The sequence below is a fragment of the Aulonocara sp. 'chitande type north' Nkhata Bay genome, linkage group LG3 (genome assembly GCF_057382095.1).
Source record: "Aulonocara sp. 'chitande type north' Nkhata Bay isolate Kocher_YH1m ecotype deep benthic linkage group LG3, A_spYH_male_GT1.1, whole genome shotgun sequence".
Taxonomy (NCBI): Eukaryota; Metazoa; Chordata; class Actinopteri; order Cichliformes; family Cichlidae; genus Aulonocara; species Aulonocara sp. 'chitande type north' Nkhata Bay.
In genome coordinates this window covers 45039006-45057468 of record NC_141346.1, presented here as the reverse complement: position 1 = coordinate 45057468, position 18463 = coordinate 45039006, and the positions used below count along the sequence as shown (strand labels likewise).

At 43.0% G+C, this 18463-nt stretch overlaps 1 protein-coding gene across 2 annotated transcripts in view; it reads left to right on the top strand.

Annotated features, from left to right (window-relative positions):
- The window catches only part of LOC147335857 (phospholipid-transporting ATPase ABCA1), a 187524-nt gene that overhangs the window by 116161 nt on the left and 52900 nt on the right, over positions 1 to 18463 (top strand). For both annotated transcript variants that reach the window (XM_086282904.1, XM_086282910.1), the window contains exons 34-37: positions 3501 to 3606; positions 7852 to 7926; positions 10932 to 11101; positions 17810 to 17987. In XM_086282904.1, coding sequence (XP_086139030.1) covers positions 3501 to 3606; positions 7852 to 7926; positions 10932 to 11101; positions 17810 to 17987 — 529 coding nt within the window. The remainder of the gene's footprint in view (positions 1 to 3500; positions 3607 to 7851; positions 7927 to 10931; positions 11102 to 17809; positions 17988 to 18463) is intronic.

Genomic DNA, 18463 nt, shown 5'->3' with positions numbered 1-18463 from the left:
CGACACAGACTGTATGAAACACAGAGACTAAATACACATGAGGGATGATCAGGGGAAGTGGATGCACACGGGGAACACAGGTGACACTGATAATCATAACAAGACACGGCAGGAGTGAACGTAACACTGATGGGAGATGGGCAAAGTAAAACAGGAAGTACACAGAGGTTCAAACAGGAGGAGAGAGAGCACGGGGAGAACGCAGACATAACGGGCTGGGGAAAACATAGAATAAAACACAAAGAGAGACGAGGGCTCATAAATACACAGAGGGGCACACAGGGGGTAAGAGTCACGAAGGGAAAACACATAAGGAACAACGTAACAGATCAACCCAGGAAGCATGGCCTAAATAAAGAACAAAATACAAAAATACATGAAAACTAAGAATACTGGGCCCACATGGCCCAGGACCATGACAGAAACCATAAAGAGCAAACTGTCAGTGAGAGGAATGATTAATTGTAAGCGTTAGGCTGGTGTGTTTGCTCAGCCCTGTTTCATCACGATTCCAGAGCGTGTTGGACATGTACACGTATTTCCTCTGTGCAGTGTGTGCTCGTGCTGTATATGTATAGCACAGGGGTCGGCAACCTGCGGCTCCGGAGCCGCATGCGGCTCTTTAGTCTTTATTTTGCGGCTCCAGGTGGTTTGGGAGAATAAATTAGAAGTAATTAGCTGAAGTGTCTTTTATTTGTGTTTAGTTCTTTTTTTAACTTGTAGTTCTAAATTGGAAGATTATTGTGATTTTGAAATATAAAAACAAAATTATTTCTTTTTTTTTTTTTCATCGCGCAAAATAAGCGTCGCACTAGCAGAAGCCGGTGTACTCGCCGAAACGCCGTGCATATATCGAGACTTTCGACCCCAGGTAGGCCAATTATGGATCTTCGGATCCACATTATGTCGGCAGCTGTTCCCCACCGTGAACTATGTTAAAAACAAACACCGCTCACGCCTCACAGACGACAGCTTACAGTCCTGCGTGAAGATGAAAGTGACTTCGTACCACGGCAGACCCGCTGCTTTTCAGCATCTCTTTATCGACCACTTTTCACACACGGTTGCTGTACGCAGACAGCCGGCTGTAGCTTTTCTGCTCACAGCCCGACAACACAACAGCATAGACGGCACAGACGTTAAGGCGGCGAGGCGTGATTGCGGGTGCCGCTCAGGTGCGTCCGCCTCCCCTGCAGCGGCGCTGCAGACCACGCCCCGCCACACACATTAACCAGGTAAAATACATATTTAGGCAGAATTTTGCAAATGTATATTTTTCATTTTTCAGCAGCATAGTGCTTTTTTCTAATTACTTTTTAAAAGTCAGGTCAAGGCTCCAAAAGCCCAAAGGCGATATAAGAGTGGCGGCTCACAACAGTTTTTGTTTGCTGGATCATTTTAGTTCAGCTGCGTGTCTTTCCTTTTGTTATATTTCTTTAAGAGTTCAAAATGTGTTAATTACATAAATAAAATGTAATTTTCTCTGTAGCACTTCATGGATTTCATAAGCAACACACCTTAGTTGCTCTGTGGATTCTTTTAAAAAGCAGTTAAAAACGTTTCTGTTCAAACAAGCTTTTTGTTGATCTACATATTTTATAATCTTTACATTATTTACATTTGATCTGTTAAACTGTGTATAATTTCTATTGATTGTATCGTTTATTTTAATATTTGTGTACAGCGCTTTGTGATGTCTGTCTGTGAAAAGCGCTTAATAAATAAACTTTACTTACTTACTTTAGTTGTTCACACAAAGCATAAAGGTAAAAAAACAATATATACAGTGTTATCTTCATTTTAGATTTTAAAAAGTATTTGCGGCTCCCAGTGTTTTCTTTTGCGTGGAAACCGGGTCCAAGTGGCTCTTTGGGTGTTAAAGGTTGCTGACCCCTGGTCTAGCATATGCGGCGCGAGCGCAAGAATGCACATCCACGTGTGTGTGTGCCCAGGGGTGTAAACGTGAGGGGTGTATTGAAATTGTCAACTTGCTGTGAGCCTGGAAAAAGCGATAAATTGAAGCATCATTTTCATCTGCAATTTTGGAAAGCTGATAAAAAAGCTCTTCCTTCAGGGCAGAGAAAAAACTGATGGACAGAGTCCAGATGGAGCTTCTAAGGCAGGGGTGTGAAACACAAGGCCTGGGGGCCAGAATCTAGCCGGCAAAGATTCCAATCCGGCCCACTGGACAGCTTTGGGAAATGTGATGTAGGGCATGAATTTGGAACTTTTTATAGACTTTTTACTGTGTTTTCATAGGGTTTTCCTGCTGGTAAAGAGCTCCCTTAGGGCCATTCATATACACCAAACTAATTGAGTAAGCAATTATAATAAATAAATTATAGTTACAATTTACGATTTACTGTTGAAATCTGCTTTTTTCCCAAATGGTCCCACAGTTGAAAAGCTTAGATTTCTTAGAATTTAAGTCCAAAGAGTCACACTGACAAATGTCTTTCCTTTGCTACAGCAGCATTTCTTTATCACGTTGACAAACTCTTAAAATTGCACTTCTTTATTGTTTCTACTTCTTTAGATATTTAGATAAATGCGAGTTAAACTTCTTTACACTGACAGGCCGTTTACACTCATCCAGCCAACGATGTAAAATGAGTTTGACATCCCTGATCTAAGCGGTCGATTTGCCTTTAATTTGTTGGAGATAGTGGCTCATTTCCAGATTCCACATTGGAATTGATACCAATATTTATCATATAAACTTCGGTGAACTTGAAAAAAATAGTTGTGAACGCAGCTTGGAGTGCTTTAATATGGCCTGTAACATGCTAATGAGCAAGCAGCATTGGCGTGACTCTGAGGGGGAGCCACAGCCGCAGGTCCCATCATCACAATGTTATATCACAAGCTGACCTCGAAAAGGTTTCACTTAAAAGTAATTTCACGTAGTCATTTTCCGGGGCGCCTCTGTAGCCTTAATAGTAAGGATGCAAACCGAGCAACCGAATCGTCCCCGATTTCACTGTCGGCTGAGTGGACCCTCCAGCCTTACCCTCACTTCCTGTCTATCACCACCGCTGCGCTCAGATGAAGGCGTCTATACCAAACTAATACAAATGTTATAAGCAGCGATGCGATTGTCTGTTTTATTGGATCGTATTAAGCCCGTATGTCTAATGAATGTTTCTTAGGCAATAACTTGTGACACGAGCAGAGTAATAATAGTGTTTCACATTTCTCCTATGCCCCTGATATAATGAGGACCTAAAAAAAAAGCGAGACAGAAATAGTGTTGTGAAAGCTCAGGGTGAAAAAACCGCATGTAGTAATTACAGTGTGTGTGTGATCATGCTGTTGGGGGGGGGGATGTGCTGAGGCTTCCCTATATGTGTGTGAGTTAATTCATGTGTGATTACCATGATAACTGCACATGAGGTCTTAGCTGATTTGTTGATTTATTTGCACAGGCATGAAAGTAGATGCCTTTAAAGAGAGAGAGAGTGTGTGTGCGTGCATTTCTGATTACTTTCCTGACACTGCAGGTACGGAGGGATCTCCGTCGGAGCAATCAACTCTCAAGTTCGTGTGACGGAGGCAGCAATCACGGATACATTCAGAGATCTAAAAGGCCTATTCAGTTCAGCTCAGGTATGTGATAAATATTGGCATTCACAAAGTCACTGGATTATTTGAATTTCTTTTATGGTGTAGAAAAGTAGTACAATGTAGTGCAAGGCCAGAAGTTGTACTGTTGGAAAATATCCCATGGGCATCTACAAAGACACACAAAACCTTGAAATTCGTTTTTTTTTTTTTCCATCTTTCTGTTCCTGCACCACATACTGTACATAAAAATGATGGCAGCAAGAAAAGACCAGCCTCAGATCAGCAGTGTGATGATACCTGAAATGTCTTTGAAAAAGAGGAAATTTGTTGCACTATTTGTTTATCCTTTGTAAGAGCATTACAGGCATGGCTCAAGGTCACGTGAGTCTGGTCTGCAACTTTGCTCTAGAGTCAGTTATCCACCCAAATATTACAGGCATTGCCATGAAATCTTCCAGGCAGACCCCCCCCATGCTGACTCCTGTTAACATTCTGTATTTTGAAACCAAGTGTCTGCAGCATCGGACGCTTTACCACAGACATTGTACCTAGAAGCCTTTGAAAATCCTCATATAATAATATAACATAACATTATAATATAATATAAGCACATTCTAACTGTACTATCACACTTTATTTAGTAGTACATTAATGAGGCGCAACAAGCTGTGGCCTACTTTGTATCAATTTAGACAAACTTGTAAAAAGCACCATAAAAACACTAGTCTACTACACCTCACACAGAAATTGACTTTATTCAAGCTCCACAGCAGCGTCAACACAGACATAGCACCACACATCCCAAACAGCAAAGTGATTTTAATTCCCAATAAAGCTTGCAATATATGACTAAATGAAATACCCAGTAACTAACAAGTGCAAACGTGGATACATTTGTTATTATTGTGCATTAAAACTGTGTGACCTGTTGCATGCTGACTTGAGTTCACAGTGCAGTTTTCTTGTTATAAGCAATAACTGACCCTCTTATAAAGTACAGCTGTGTTAACAAAAGACCCTTTAAATATGTTTCCTTCAAGTGCACCATTTAAATTTCTAATAAAGTATATAATCATATAATTGGATCTCACATTGTTCTAGGTAGTGCACTACTACTGATTAGGCCTTAATTTAAATGTAAGGTAGCTAATTAGGATATGAGCGTGTTTATTTACCGTCTAATAAAGAACATTTTCATCCTAGTTGTGTTTCGCTTGATTCAAAACAAGTTTTATTACATTCAACATAAACCGATTGCCGCTGAAGTCACGACAGATTCTTCTAAATTTCTACTTTTTAATCTACTGTCATAATCAGGATATTTAACATGTCCCGCAGGTTGATTTATAACTAAAACGCTTCAAAGCTACTCCCAACACTGCTTCCAGGTTCTCCTTGAACCTTTATCAGTGTAAAAAGTGCCACAGCCGTCTTTGTATAAACATTGCTTCGGTGCTCATTCATCTATAGAAATGACAAATAAATAAACTGCAAGCCATCATCAGCGTCGTGTTACGACCCAGCGCTAAATGTTTGTAGCAGTTTTGTGAGTGAAGAGGCTGCTCTCCCTCCTGTCAAGGCTGCGGCTCGCCGCTTTTATTTTGACTGCGCCGCTCCTAATTGGAGCGTTGAGTTCTTTATTCAGACAGCTTTGTATCTTGGATACCGGTGATGTCACTCGCGGTGGACTTTTGGACTCCGCTGATTTCTCGAACAATTGAGCGAATTCAAAAGGAAGGAGGAGGTTTAATTCCTTCAGATCCATTTTGTTGAGTGTCCATGGCAACAAGCTGCTATTGTCTGAGCGCCGCTGTGAATAAATCGAAAAATCTTGTGCACAAGATCGCACAATCCGGCAAATCCGCTCCCCATACCGCATTACTTAACCTTCTTATTAATGAAGTTCATTCAGTTTCAGGGTTTTCTTTTCTGTATTCTTTAACTTCTTCCATTCAGTCTGCTCAGTGCCTGCATCAGGATTCAAACTCTTAGGAATGTGTAGTGTTTTCTTAAAATTCATGCCCACTCACTTGTCACCTCCCCGTGCCTCTCCCTCTGTCTCGCTCCCTCAGAGTCTGTCGTTAACATTTTAAATTTTGGACGTTCAAACTACACCGTCGCTTTGCCCCCGGGGGTCTCCGGTCTCATCCCTCACCGAGGCTCTCTCCTCTTCTCTCCCCAGAACCTCGACGCTAATGTGACTTTAATTTGTGCAGCAGCGATGATGTAACTCTAATGGCCGGGCATTAGCCGTCCCAGCTCTGCATTCCTTGTTATTAAAGTGCTACACTGTCCTTGGGAAATGTCTGCTTCTCTTCTGCTGCCCCTGCTGCTGCTCTGCAGGCGTTGCGACGTGAGACTCTTAACTGGAAGTAACGTGTTTTTGCACTCGCAGCCACCTGCGCCAACTGGGAAGTGGGCTTTGAAATTTCTGTTTCATTGCATTTTCTATGTCTAGCAGGTAGAAAATGGAGCTCTGAGAAGCAGGAGGCGGTGGGAATGGAAAGAACAAGAGAGGCTGTGCGGTGGGAAGTGTATAATTAAGAACCCCCACCCTCCCCCCGCCTCAGAGGAGCCACTGTTTCATGTAGATAGCGTTAATGATACGCAGCTCCCCGAAATGCTTGCGTAACCCATTTTTATTATTTAAATTATTCACAGGAACAAGCCCCTTAATTTAATAAACTGTAAACTTCTCCCCGGCAGATTCCTGGAACACACACATATTAACACACTTGCCACACAGGCCGTTTGACCGCTGAACTACGCGGGCCGATTTTGGAAAAAGTCGCCGCACACTCGAGTGGCTTTATTGCCGCGTCGTGAGCCACTGCACCGATGGGGTCCTCTGGCCAAACCAGCCTTGTCATTGTCCTTGAGCGGGGGAGAGTTTGTCAAGGATTAGACGCGGCCAGCCGCTGGCAGGCACACTTCTCATCCCGTCCTCAGCGACGGCTAATCCTCAGGACGGCTTCCTATTTGGAGCCACTTGGCACAACTCAAACCCGAGTGAAGGGAAAACAGGAAACACGGGCAGAGGTCGCCCGTGCTGCTGCTTTAGGACGAAAGCAGAAGACTTGTTCTCCGCCTCGAGTACGAATAAGTAATGACCTGGAACAGAGGGGGATGTTATTTAGCGCTCTCCTCTTATTTCAGGGTGCATTGCTGAAATGATGTGTAAACACTGTGTTTAGGCGCAGATGTTTCCAGATGTTTCTAAAGCCAGCCACAAGGTGCTAAACAATTGGATGAGTTTTGAACAGAGAGGAAAAAAAAAGAAAGAGGCACAGTATGATCTCCTCGGCCCGTTGTCCTCGGGTAACCGTCTGAGCCGAGCGGCTGGAGAGATCTCTTTTCTCTCTCCCCCCCCCCCCCACTCTCTCTGTTTCGCTGCAGACAGCCACTCACACCTGAGCACCTTCCTGCATTCTCGGGATGTCTTTCTTGATTTTTCTCCTCTTATTTTTCCCCGCCGCCCCGCCCCTCGCTCTCCAGTTGTCACCTTCACTTTGCCTCCGTAAACCTCTCCTCCTCACTCCGTGCCACGTTCGCTGCCCCTCCTCTTCCACAGCCCCTCTGTTGAAGGCAGAAGTCCAACAGGAGGTCCATTTGCATTTATATCACACATGTAATGTGCTCAGTAGTCTTATGGCCGGGGCCGAACAGCATGGTATCAACACGACACTTTGGGAATGGCACGCCTGTCATCTCGAGCCCTCATCCCAAGGCTCATTTCACATGAAACATGAGTGCAGCAGAGGAGATTTTAATGCAACCTGTCCGGGCTACCATCGCTCTCCCTCCCTCCCATTTTCATCACCTCACCACAAAGCCCGGCTGACACTCTGAAAATCATCCCTGTGCTTGTGTTTTATTTGCGACTAAACCCTCTCCCACCCCCTTAAAGCCGATTGGTTCATTTGGTATGTAGGCTGCTTGCGTGAACTGTGAATCTTTGTGTCATGCCCACCCCCTGCCATCTTTTACAATTATTTTACATAATTTAATAAAGCAGTAATGTCGAAAAGAGGGGGGGAAAAAAAGTAACAAGAATAACAAGGGGACACCCCCAACCTTAACCCCACCCCCTCCACCGCCACCCCTCAAGTCGGAGGAAAATAAATGGTTCAGCACACCCCCAAAAGGCTCCCTGGAAATCCTGATTCTCATGTCTCTCTCTCCCTTCTCCCTCATGTTTTTGCATTTCAAAGAGCAGCGGTGGTCTTCCGAGTGTGTCCAATTAAGTCTCCCAACTCATTTCTTATTTCTTGTTTTCCTCTTCATTAGGATAACGTGACTGATCAGCTCTACCAAAGCGCTGAGACGCTGCTCAAGAACCTGGGAACCAGGGACAACGTCAAGGTATTGTTGTGAATGTACATTACACCGAACACGGGATGAATGTTTAGCGACCGCAGAGGTGAAATCAGCCTCGTGCGGTGCAAAAACAGGCTACAGAGGCAGCGAATACCCAAACACAAGGCCACCAACTCATCTATCTCACTCAAGCCAAATGCTTGATATAGAATTGTGATGCTTTAACTGCATAATGAGCCTCATTGTGAGTTAAGACCTGTATAACTGAATTTAAATCAAAAGCAGACAGTGCTATAAATAATTTAGCAGCTACATCCTGGTGATTTAGTCTCTAACTAAACTAAAGAAAAAAATGTGATCACTTGTTGCTATTCTGAAGCCTTTCTGTTCTGCTGTGCTAAACATAAAAAAACCCACAAAAAAACCTGCTAACCCAAACTTGAGCTTTCCAAGCGGCGATAAATGAATTTGTGTTTCCATTTTCCATCTGGTAATGAATTAAAAAGGAGTCTTGAAGTAAGTAAGCGCGCTCTGCGAGTTGAGTACATTTGTGTTTAATGCTGAAATACTGCCGAAGCTGTCCTATAAAAGTTTCTCACACTTATATTTCTCATTCTGAGGGAAGAAAATTTGCTTCTCCCCCAGAAGCACTTTGATGCTTAAAGTAGTTTCAGAAGTGGAAATGTGGCTTGCCATCATATCTTACATATTTTTCGCTCTATCACCCTCATGTATTTAGCAGACAGGCTTAGCTTACGATCTGTTATCTTGCATACATCAAATGGTATTTTAGCTGTAGACCTTTCAGAAACTGCTGGATGGGAGGAAAAAAACAAAAAACAAAAAAAACAAAACAGAAAATAATATCTATTTTTGTCGATCTCCTCTTGTGAGATACAAGAAGAAGAAAGGAGAACACAGCAGCAAGCAGACAGAAAGAAACGTACGTGTGTGTGTGTGTGTGTGTGTGTGTGTGTGTGTGTGTGTGCGCGCGCACACTTTCAGATTTCTCCACGTCCTCCTCTGTGATGCGGTGCTATGTTGGGCTGACACTCAAACACCATCCACTCTTAATTAGCGCTGCACTATCAACAGGGAGCTCTCCCTCTCACTCCAACTCTCTTTCATCCATTCTTTTTCTTCTACAAGCAGCCTCAAACTCAGGGAATCACTTACAGTAGAAACAGAAGGCACGCTCAGAAATACAGGACAGGAAATAGCGTTGGGAATGTGCATCAGTAGCAATAATGTACCGTACATCTCACTGTGCACGCGTGCTGCACAAAGATCTGAAGGACCAACACTGTCTCATCAATGTGCTTATTAGACTACTGAGTTCAGATGCCAGAGTCGTACACAAGGTGCCCTGTGATGCACTGACAGGCCGGTGAGAGGTAACCACTTTATTCTAGAGACTTACAGTACTGTGCAAAAGTCTTGAGCCACCCCATAATTCTTTCTTATAGTTCTCTTAAAACAATAGTCCTCCCAACTTTTTGAAGGTTTTTTCTTTTTAGACATTGGCTGCTTTTTCACTCACTGTAAGTCCAGTCTTATCTGACCATTATTGGTTTAAGCCACTTAACACTGACCTATGAATCATTCAAGCATCAAAAATGCACCTAACTGAAGGAAGGAATCAGTGTTGTGACTTTATATACTGTTTTACTAGAAGCCTGTAAAACAAACAAACATATTCTTTCAATTTCTTTAGTCCAATATATGAAAGAAATTGCAAAAAAACAAACAACTTTTACAAGATCTGCGCTGAAAGTCAGTGATACAGAGATAAAACAGTGAGTGTCTACAGCCATCTGTAAAACACGGTGGAGGCTCTGTCATGATTTGGGATGCATTTTAATCAGTGATGTTGGGGATCTAGTCAAAATCGATGGAAATATGAAAGTACCATCAGATTTGATCCGCAATGCAACACCATCTGGAAATGACCATCTGTCGTTGATTGGAAATGGCTTGACAATAGCATGATCCCACACACACACAGTGCTAATGCCGTAAAAGCAGACCTGCCAACATCCAAAGAAGAGCTTTGGATGTGCTTCAAGAAGCCCGGAGATCTATTCCTGAAGATTACTTCAAGAAATGACAAGAAAGCTGCCTCAGAGAGTTCAGACTGTGTCAAAGAATAAAGGCAGTCATGCCAGATACTGACTTTCAATGTGTGTTTTCACATTTCAATAAATTTCCTGCTAAATGTTCCAATTTTCTATGAAAATATAAAGAAATGATGGGTGGCTAAAAACACTTGCACAGCACTATACTCGCTGCATTAGGAGGCTGTAGCAGAGCTCATGATAGTCAGCCCAGAGATTATGACTCACATCCCTTTGGGACCTTTTTGTTTTGCTCTTTTTATTGACTGAAAGAATAAAAAGCCGTTTTTTGTCTTTTTACTCACGCTTCTAGAGTTTCACACAAGGAACTCTGCACGTTACCGTGCACTAATGCCACAACCTGCTGCGCCAGGCTCCACATCTGAAGTGCACCTCGTGCATAAAGCGAGCCACATCAGCAGCTTGGATAAGAAGCATTAATTGACGCCCCGCTAATGAGATCCGGATAGTAGTAAATCCGTAAATGACACAGACAACTCTTTACAGTGGTGATATTTGCCCTTTCTTCTGTTACGCTAAAGTGTTCACACTGTGTTTGCTTTCTGGTACTTTTGTTGGTGTCACGTTGATGCTAAAACACACCCAGCAGACAGATTCTGCCCTGATCTTTTATTCACTACCTCACTGGGTAGTTAATTTCTCCCTTTTCCAAAGAAAGCCACCTCAGAATTAAGAGGGCACATCCTTCATCACTGACCTGTTCCACAGTTTTAAAAAAAGTAAAGATTAGAATTGAATCTTCACTTCTCCACGTCATCTCTCGGTTATCTCTCCCTTCATAACCTGCCTGTTTTATTTTATTTTTCCTATTATTTGTCCACGAGTCTTACCTGATGTAGTTGCTAGGAGACATGGGAAGCAAATGCAAACCCCTCTACATGCTGTTCTCTGTACCAATTGTCTGTTCTACTGCAGGTGTGGTTCTACAACCAGCTGCGGCACGCCGTGGCGTCCTTCTTTAGCGTGGCCAACAACGGCATCCTGAGAGGAAATCTGCCAGCGGGACAGGACCCGCGCCAGTACGGCATCTCCGTCACCAATCACCCCCTCAACCTCAGCAAAGAGCAGCTCGCCAGTGCGGCCATGTGAGTCATCGGGCAAAAAAACAGGGGTTAAAGCTTTCTTCTTAACCTCTATTAAGTTTTTGTTTGGGTCCATATTAGGAACAGGGCTTCTCAAATACTGAATAGTACATCATTTGGTTAGTATAACTGTCCAGAAAGGTAGTGTAGTGTTAGTACCTCACAAGAAGAGTAAAAATGTTCTGCATTTGAACTTGCTGAACTTTGTAGAGTTTGCATGTTCAAGTCCAAAAAAATAAAATCAACAACTCACGCACATGGAGTAAAACTGTGACTCCACATTACCTTTAGATGTGGATGTGAGCCTGAGCCTTGGTTTGACTTCAAGCACAAGCTACTAACGGTATACTGGGAGAAAAGCCCCTAGCCTGCAGTTTTCTCCCAGCCTTTTGACGCGCGCAGCTACGACGATGCATTTTCTCGTGTTTGAAAGAGCCGCTTTTTAATTTTCTGACACTGCATTATGAGATGCAGAAGAAAGAGACTGATGGTGACCGGGGAACCGCGACAGATAAGGCAAAGAGAGAGAGGGAGAGAGGAATGAAGTGAGGGGGAAGAAAAACAGCATAGACTGAGGGAAAGCAGATGAGTGGGAGACAATAAAGTAGACAGCAGAGAACAGACAGACAGATAAATGAGGGATCGCTTCGAGTGTGCGTAGATTTGGAGGCCCATGGGAGTTCCTCACGAGGGTGTACCATTCCCTCCCCGCATGCTTTATCTTAGGGCGGATTTCTATGAGAGCTGGAGATTAATGACGTGCTAAATCATAATATATTGGCTCATACCATTCGGATATAATTGCTTTCTGTGTACGGCTCTGTGTTGTGTTCACAGCTAGTGTCTTTGAGCTGGATTGTATCCCGTAACGTCATCAATTTCCCGTTTGCGGTCCTCAGTGTGAGCGGCACATCTACTGTAAAGTAGTTAGATTACGTCCCTCTGCAGCACATCATCATACAGTGCCACGACCACAGCTCAGTAACTGCATTTCCATTCCACTTTCCCCCCGCTGCTCCAGCTCTCTCCCTCGGTCAGGTGTTTATGTGGTGATCAGGTGCTGACGACAGGCCTGAGTTAGAGAGGAGAAGACAGCGCCGGGGTTAGGGATAATTACGATATCCTGTAGGTTCAGGATGAGCCTCTTCTGCTCTCTCTAGCAGCCCGTGCAGAGCGTGAAGACTGCAATTTATGAACTGAGATTTTCAGATTGCCTCGGACACTCCTTCACCGCTGAATAAGAGCGGACATTGTAGGAGGGGAAAGGGCCATGGCTTCTAGAGCACCTGACTCAGCACAATTTGAAGCTCCACTTATCGAAATGTATATTTTATGACTATGGATCAGATGGCAGCGTGCGATACGAAAGTTTTTTTTATATTTACAAACTGTAAACAGATCTTATAAAGTGGCAGCATGTAGCATCGGTAAGCTAGCAGACAGAGAGTTGTGCACATTAAAATCGAACTGAAGCGAGTAAATATTGTACTTATGTTCATTTGGTAGCCAAAAGCACACCTCTTTTTTAACTCAGAGCGGTTTTTAAGGGGGGTTTAGACTTTACAGTTACAGTACTGTGCAAAACTCTTGAGCCACCCCTCTTACACATGCAATACAGCACATTTCTCCCTGTTTCCCTTCCTTACGCACAACTTCTTCACAGCTTTCCTTCCAATAAGCCCATTTCTGTTGAACAGTAGATGAATCAGCTGATGTCTCTTAGGTCCTGTGTCTGGTCTTTGCTGTATATTTTTTTCACTGTTTCTTAAGGACATTGCTTTTAGATACTGCACATCTGCTGTAAGTAGTTTTTAGATTTTCCACTTCCTCTTTTTGTCCTCCACTTGTCCTATTTCCACACTTTTTAGGAATAGCCTAGTTGGTGCAAAAATACAATTTTGGGCCGGTCAAGTGTGTTATCTTTGTAATTTTTCATAATCTCAGCTACAGAAATGTGAACAAATGTTGAACAACAAATGTTTTCTGCCCTGAAAATGGTCAAGTACAAGGACTGAATATGAGTGAAAAAGAAGCCAATGGCAATGTCCAAAGAAAAACTCGGAGAAAGACCAGTTAATTGCAGCGAGCCAAAAAAGCCACAGTCACCAAAGGCCAAAAAAAGTATCCCGCCCATCCTGTCAAAATATTCTGAAATGCACCAACCTCGGCCTTAAATGAATCCCTGTCACTGACACTTCCACAATGTTATGGTGAGACCGCAGCTAAACCTGCAATTTCGATAATAATTCATCCCCATTGACTTGCTCCCTTGCTAGCTTTTGGACACCAGTATTTCACTGCACCGTCTAATTTGAAGTGACACTCCCCTCTAGTGTACTTCACAGCCTATTTCAATGCAAGCGATGTCATGAGCCACAAAATTGTGAAGGGCTGCGCAGGTGGAAAGAAAGTCGACGCTTACACCCACAGAAATTACCACTTCATTCCCACAAGGTCTCCGTGCTTTATCTCGCATCGGCACAGAAATGGAGCCTCCCGAAATGTCAGCGTTGGCACCGTTTCATTATTGAGAGATATGCATTGCTTCTTAATTGCTGGGGAACATCAATTTGGCAACTGACAAAAATGTCTCATCTTGCCGCGCTTTTGAATTTGATGTGTAATTTATTTGCAATCAACGAATGAGACTTTCTGTTCTTGCTGCTGTGCAAAAGTATACTATTGATAACGTGCACATCACACAGCTTACCCTATGATTGTCTCTGGAGCTCTCTACCTGCATGTTGCTTTATAATAGAAATAATGACCGGAGTGTTGTACAGCCAATTTGTTATCTTGTGTTTTTAGCATCTTTTCAGCATAACAATCCCCTGCAGCCACTCTAAATAAAATAATAATAATAATGAAAACTTAAGGAAGGCAACACAAACTATAAAGCTTTACTCCCACTGCACATCTTCCCTGCACTTGCATTAGTAGTTAATTAGCAGATTGCTTGTCCTCTTTTCACAGCAATTAACCACCTTCAAGCATTCAGCCTGCGATCATTCACAGCTTTGTCCCCTACATTACCTCCCCACCCAAACAGAGCACGCAGCCCTTGAAAACTGCTAGAAATGTGGGCTGGCACGCACTGCTGTTAATGATTTCATATTTACGTGTTCTAATTGCGCCTGGTTGGCGATGATAAATATGGACATGTAGCCACGCAGGGTAACTTATTTCATATGCTAATTAAGCAGCGGGAAGACTCGTGAAAGATTATCAGGAGGCAAGGGGTGAGGATTTGGGAGGGTTGTGGGGGCAGTTGGGGTGGTCAGAGTCACAGATCGCAGTTTTATCCAATGCTAAATGAGCAGACGCAGTAAAGGACACTTCCAAAGGTAGCGTGGCATAAATAAAGACGCACGGCAGGGGAAATTTGAGAGATTTGTGTGTGACACGGATATTGTTGCGGATGAATAAGTCTTCTAAGATTTTAGGATGTGCTGTTGGACAAGCTGGAAAGAGACAAAAAGGAGCCCTAAACGTGTCGTAGTTTCAGAAGGCCGGTGACATTTAAAAGCTTCTTTTTTTAAAATTCTATCAGGTACAAACAGCAATCAGTCAGTGCTGTAAAAGCTAGGCTAATGTAGACATCAATACTAACAAGAACATTGAAACGTTAGTTATCTGACTTATTTTTGCAGGTGTAGCGGAATTAGTTTAAATGCATCGTTGCCTAGTGTTAAATTTGATTATGTCTTAATTACAGGAAATGAGCCAAAAGTTGTTTTGACATTGTTTCAAGTGTCATCAGGCTCATTTCCTGATAACAGACCTGCTGATTTTTAACAGAAACTCTTAAAACTGGTTTTATACACACAAAAGACTGAATTTCTCCCACAGGACAGTCCGGACTCTTCCACGGCTGTTCTTTATTGTCACTGATGTCACAGCAGTGATGGCCTTGTGAATGATATTAGAGGTAGTAAATAGTGCGTTCTCATGAAAATAGAAAACCAAGTGCGCCCATATTCCCCAAGAAGTACATTAAAATACAGTGAATACCTCATAAGGATGGAAAACCGAAGGTTCATGGACTGCAGTTCTGTATTTCATAAAGTCTGTTATTATATGTGTTATATCTCTCATACTGCAGTTCATGTGGATGATTTTATCCAAAGCACCTTACAGGCCCCGGGGACTTACTCCGTAGCTTTGAAAACCTATTAGGTGCCACAGACTGATAAAAGATGGACGTAGCAAAAACGTGATGTGAATCAGAAAGTACCCAACACCTCAGTTACACTGAAGTAAAAATAGGATGGGAACCTTCTTGTGTTTAGGGAAAATTTGTGGTTGCCCAGTGAATGCACTGACTTTTGTTGCCATCGGAGGTAGATTGCAAGTAGTTGGGATGTCCAGAGGTTGTGCCAGCAACACTGATTACACAGGTCACCTGGTGGGAGGCAACTTGTCTCCAAACTGTCACAGTCTGTCTCAGTTTAGCAAATAAGTGGAAGTTGCTTTGAAGATGGCAACTGACTGCGAGTGGTCACAGACATTTCAAAAGCAGGGATCGTGACATTCTGCTGCACGGCAACATCTGTTTTTCCCCAGTGTGACTGCAGCATTACACCTACATTCTTTCTAATGGCCAGCAGGGGGCGATTTCACTCAATGCAAAATAATTTTGGGTTCTATAGAAATCTGTCAGAAAACGACCCTTTGGACTGTGACCTCGGTATACAGGGAGTGCAGAATTATTAGGCAAATGAGTATTTTGTCCACATCATCCTCTTCATGCATGTTGTCTTACTCCAAGCTGTATAGGCTCGAAAGCCTACTACCAATTAAGCATATTAGGTGATGTGCATCTCTGTAATGAGAAGGGGTGTGGTCTAATGACATCAACACCCTATATCAGGTGTGCATAATTATTAGGCAACGTCCTTTCCTTTGGCAAAATGGGTCAAAAGAAGGACTTGACAGGCTCAGAAAAGTCAAAAATAGTGAGATATCTTGCAGAGGGATGCAGCAGTCTCAAAATTGCAAAGCTTCTGAAGCGTGATCATCGAACAATCAAGCGTTTCATTCAAAATAGTCAACAGGGTCGCAAGAAGCGTGTGGAAAAACCAAGGCGCAAAATAACTGCCCATGAACTGAGAAAAGTCAAGCGTGCAGCTGCCAAGATGCCACTTGCCACCAGTTTGGCCATATTTCAGAGCTGCAACATCACTGGAGTGCCCAAAAGCACAAGGTGTGCAATACTCAGAGACATGGCCAAGGTAAGAAAGACTGAAAGACGACCACCACTGAACAAGACACACAAGCTGAAACGTCAAGACTGGGCCAAGAAATATCTCAAGACTGGTTTTTCTAAGGTTTTATGGACTGATGAAATGAGAGTGAGTCTTGATGGGCCAGATGGATGGGCCCGTGGCTGGATTGGTAAAGGGCAGAGAGCTCCAGTCCGACTCAGACGCCAGCAAGGTGGAGGTGGAGTACTGGTTTGGGCTGGTATCATCAAAGATGAGCTTGTGGGGCCTTTTCGGGTTGAGGATGGAGTCGAGCTCAACTCCCAGTCCTACTGCCAGTTTCTGGAAGACACCTTCTTCAAGCAGTGGTACAGGAAGAAGTCTGCATCCTTCAAGAAAAACATGATTTCCATGCAGGACAATGCTCCATCACACACGTCCAAGTACTCCACAGCGTGGCTGGCAAGAAAGGGTATAAAAGAAGAACAACTAATGACATGGCCTCCTTGTTCACCTGATCTGAACCCCATTGAGAACCTGTGGTCCATCATCAAATGTGAGATTTACAAGGAGGGAAAACAGTACACCTTTCTGAACAGTGTCTGGGAGGCTGTGGTTGCTGCTGCACGCAATGTTGATGGTGAACAGATCCAAACACGGACAGAATCCATGGATGGCAGGCTTTTGAGTGTCCTTGCAAAGAAAGGTGGCTATATTGGTCGCTGATTTGTTTTTGTTTTGTTTTTGAATGTCAGAAATGTATATTTGTGAATGTGGAGATGTTATATTGGTTTCACTGGTAAAAATAAATAATTGAAATGGGTATATATTTGTTTTTTGTTAAGTTGCCTAATAATTATGCACAGTAATAGTCACCTGCACACACAGATATCCCCCTAAAATAGCTAAAACTAAAAACAAACTAAAAACTACTTCCAAAAACATTCAGCTTTGATATTAATGAGTTTTTTGGGTTCATTGAGAACATGGTTGTTGTTCAATAATAAAATTATTCCTCAAAAATACAACTTGCCTAATAATTCTGCACTCCCTGTATATGTTCCTGATAGGTTTATAGTCCCTTGCTTGTCTATAATCTCAGGAGGTCTGTCTGCGGACCTGTGCAGGCGGAGGCCGACACAGTCCTATTTTATGTCCCTCAGTTTCTCAGTCAGATCATCAAGTCTCTTTAAAAACACTAAGATGGTGACAGTCACAATCCTAAGCTCAAGGGTTTGAACATGAAACTAAAAGAGTTTAAAACAAAAGGGTCACGGTAGCTGTGTCCATCTTTTATATACAGCCTGTGATAGTAGACAGAATGTAAATTCTAATGATTTTCTTTGTGTGCTCCATATATTTTTAAAGCCAACGTAGTCTACATCACCTCAGAATCAAACTTTATATTTAGCCCCATGGACAAAGTTTAATATCCACTTTCTTTTGCCCTGGTAGACCCCTAATAGCTCGCCAGTCAACCTTTTCTATGCTGTGTCCTCTTCAATTACAGGGCCACAACCTCCACTGACGTCGTGGTGTCCATCTGCGTTATCTTTGCCATGTCCTTCATCCCTGCCAGCTTTGTCCTCTTCCTAATCCAAGAGAGGGTGAACAAAGCCAAGCATCTGCAATTTGTCAGTGGAGTAAACCCAGCTGTCTACTGGTTGGCCAATTTTGCCTGGGACATGGTAAGTACCAGCTTTATCTGACAGCTGTGTCTGCGCCTCAAATATTCTCTCTTTCTGAAGCTTCGGCTCTGTTACCTGACCCATTAAAGCCAGGTAAATACTGTGTAATATATGCTATAATGTGATTCACCCCAGCAGTTTTCGCCTGCTTTATTTTATACTACCCTTGTAATATACTACTTTGGGCCTTTTTTTGCCCACCTAAGGCTAAATGTAAAAATATCCATCCACTGTAATTGACAATGTAGCTTTGACACTGCTGGCTACTGGGAAAAGCTTCACCTGAGACAGTTATTGGCTGAGGCGTAATTATCGACAGCAGCTGCCCCTGCTGGTTATGCTCAACAGGCTTACCGGCAGTTTCCCCGAGGCATAATGGAAGTAAACATTTCATCAGGTACCTTTGGTAAAGAAATTGCATCAGGACACTCATCATTATGGTGGATAAATGCTGTCTGGGTGGAAGACAAATGCAC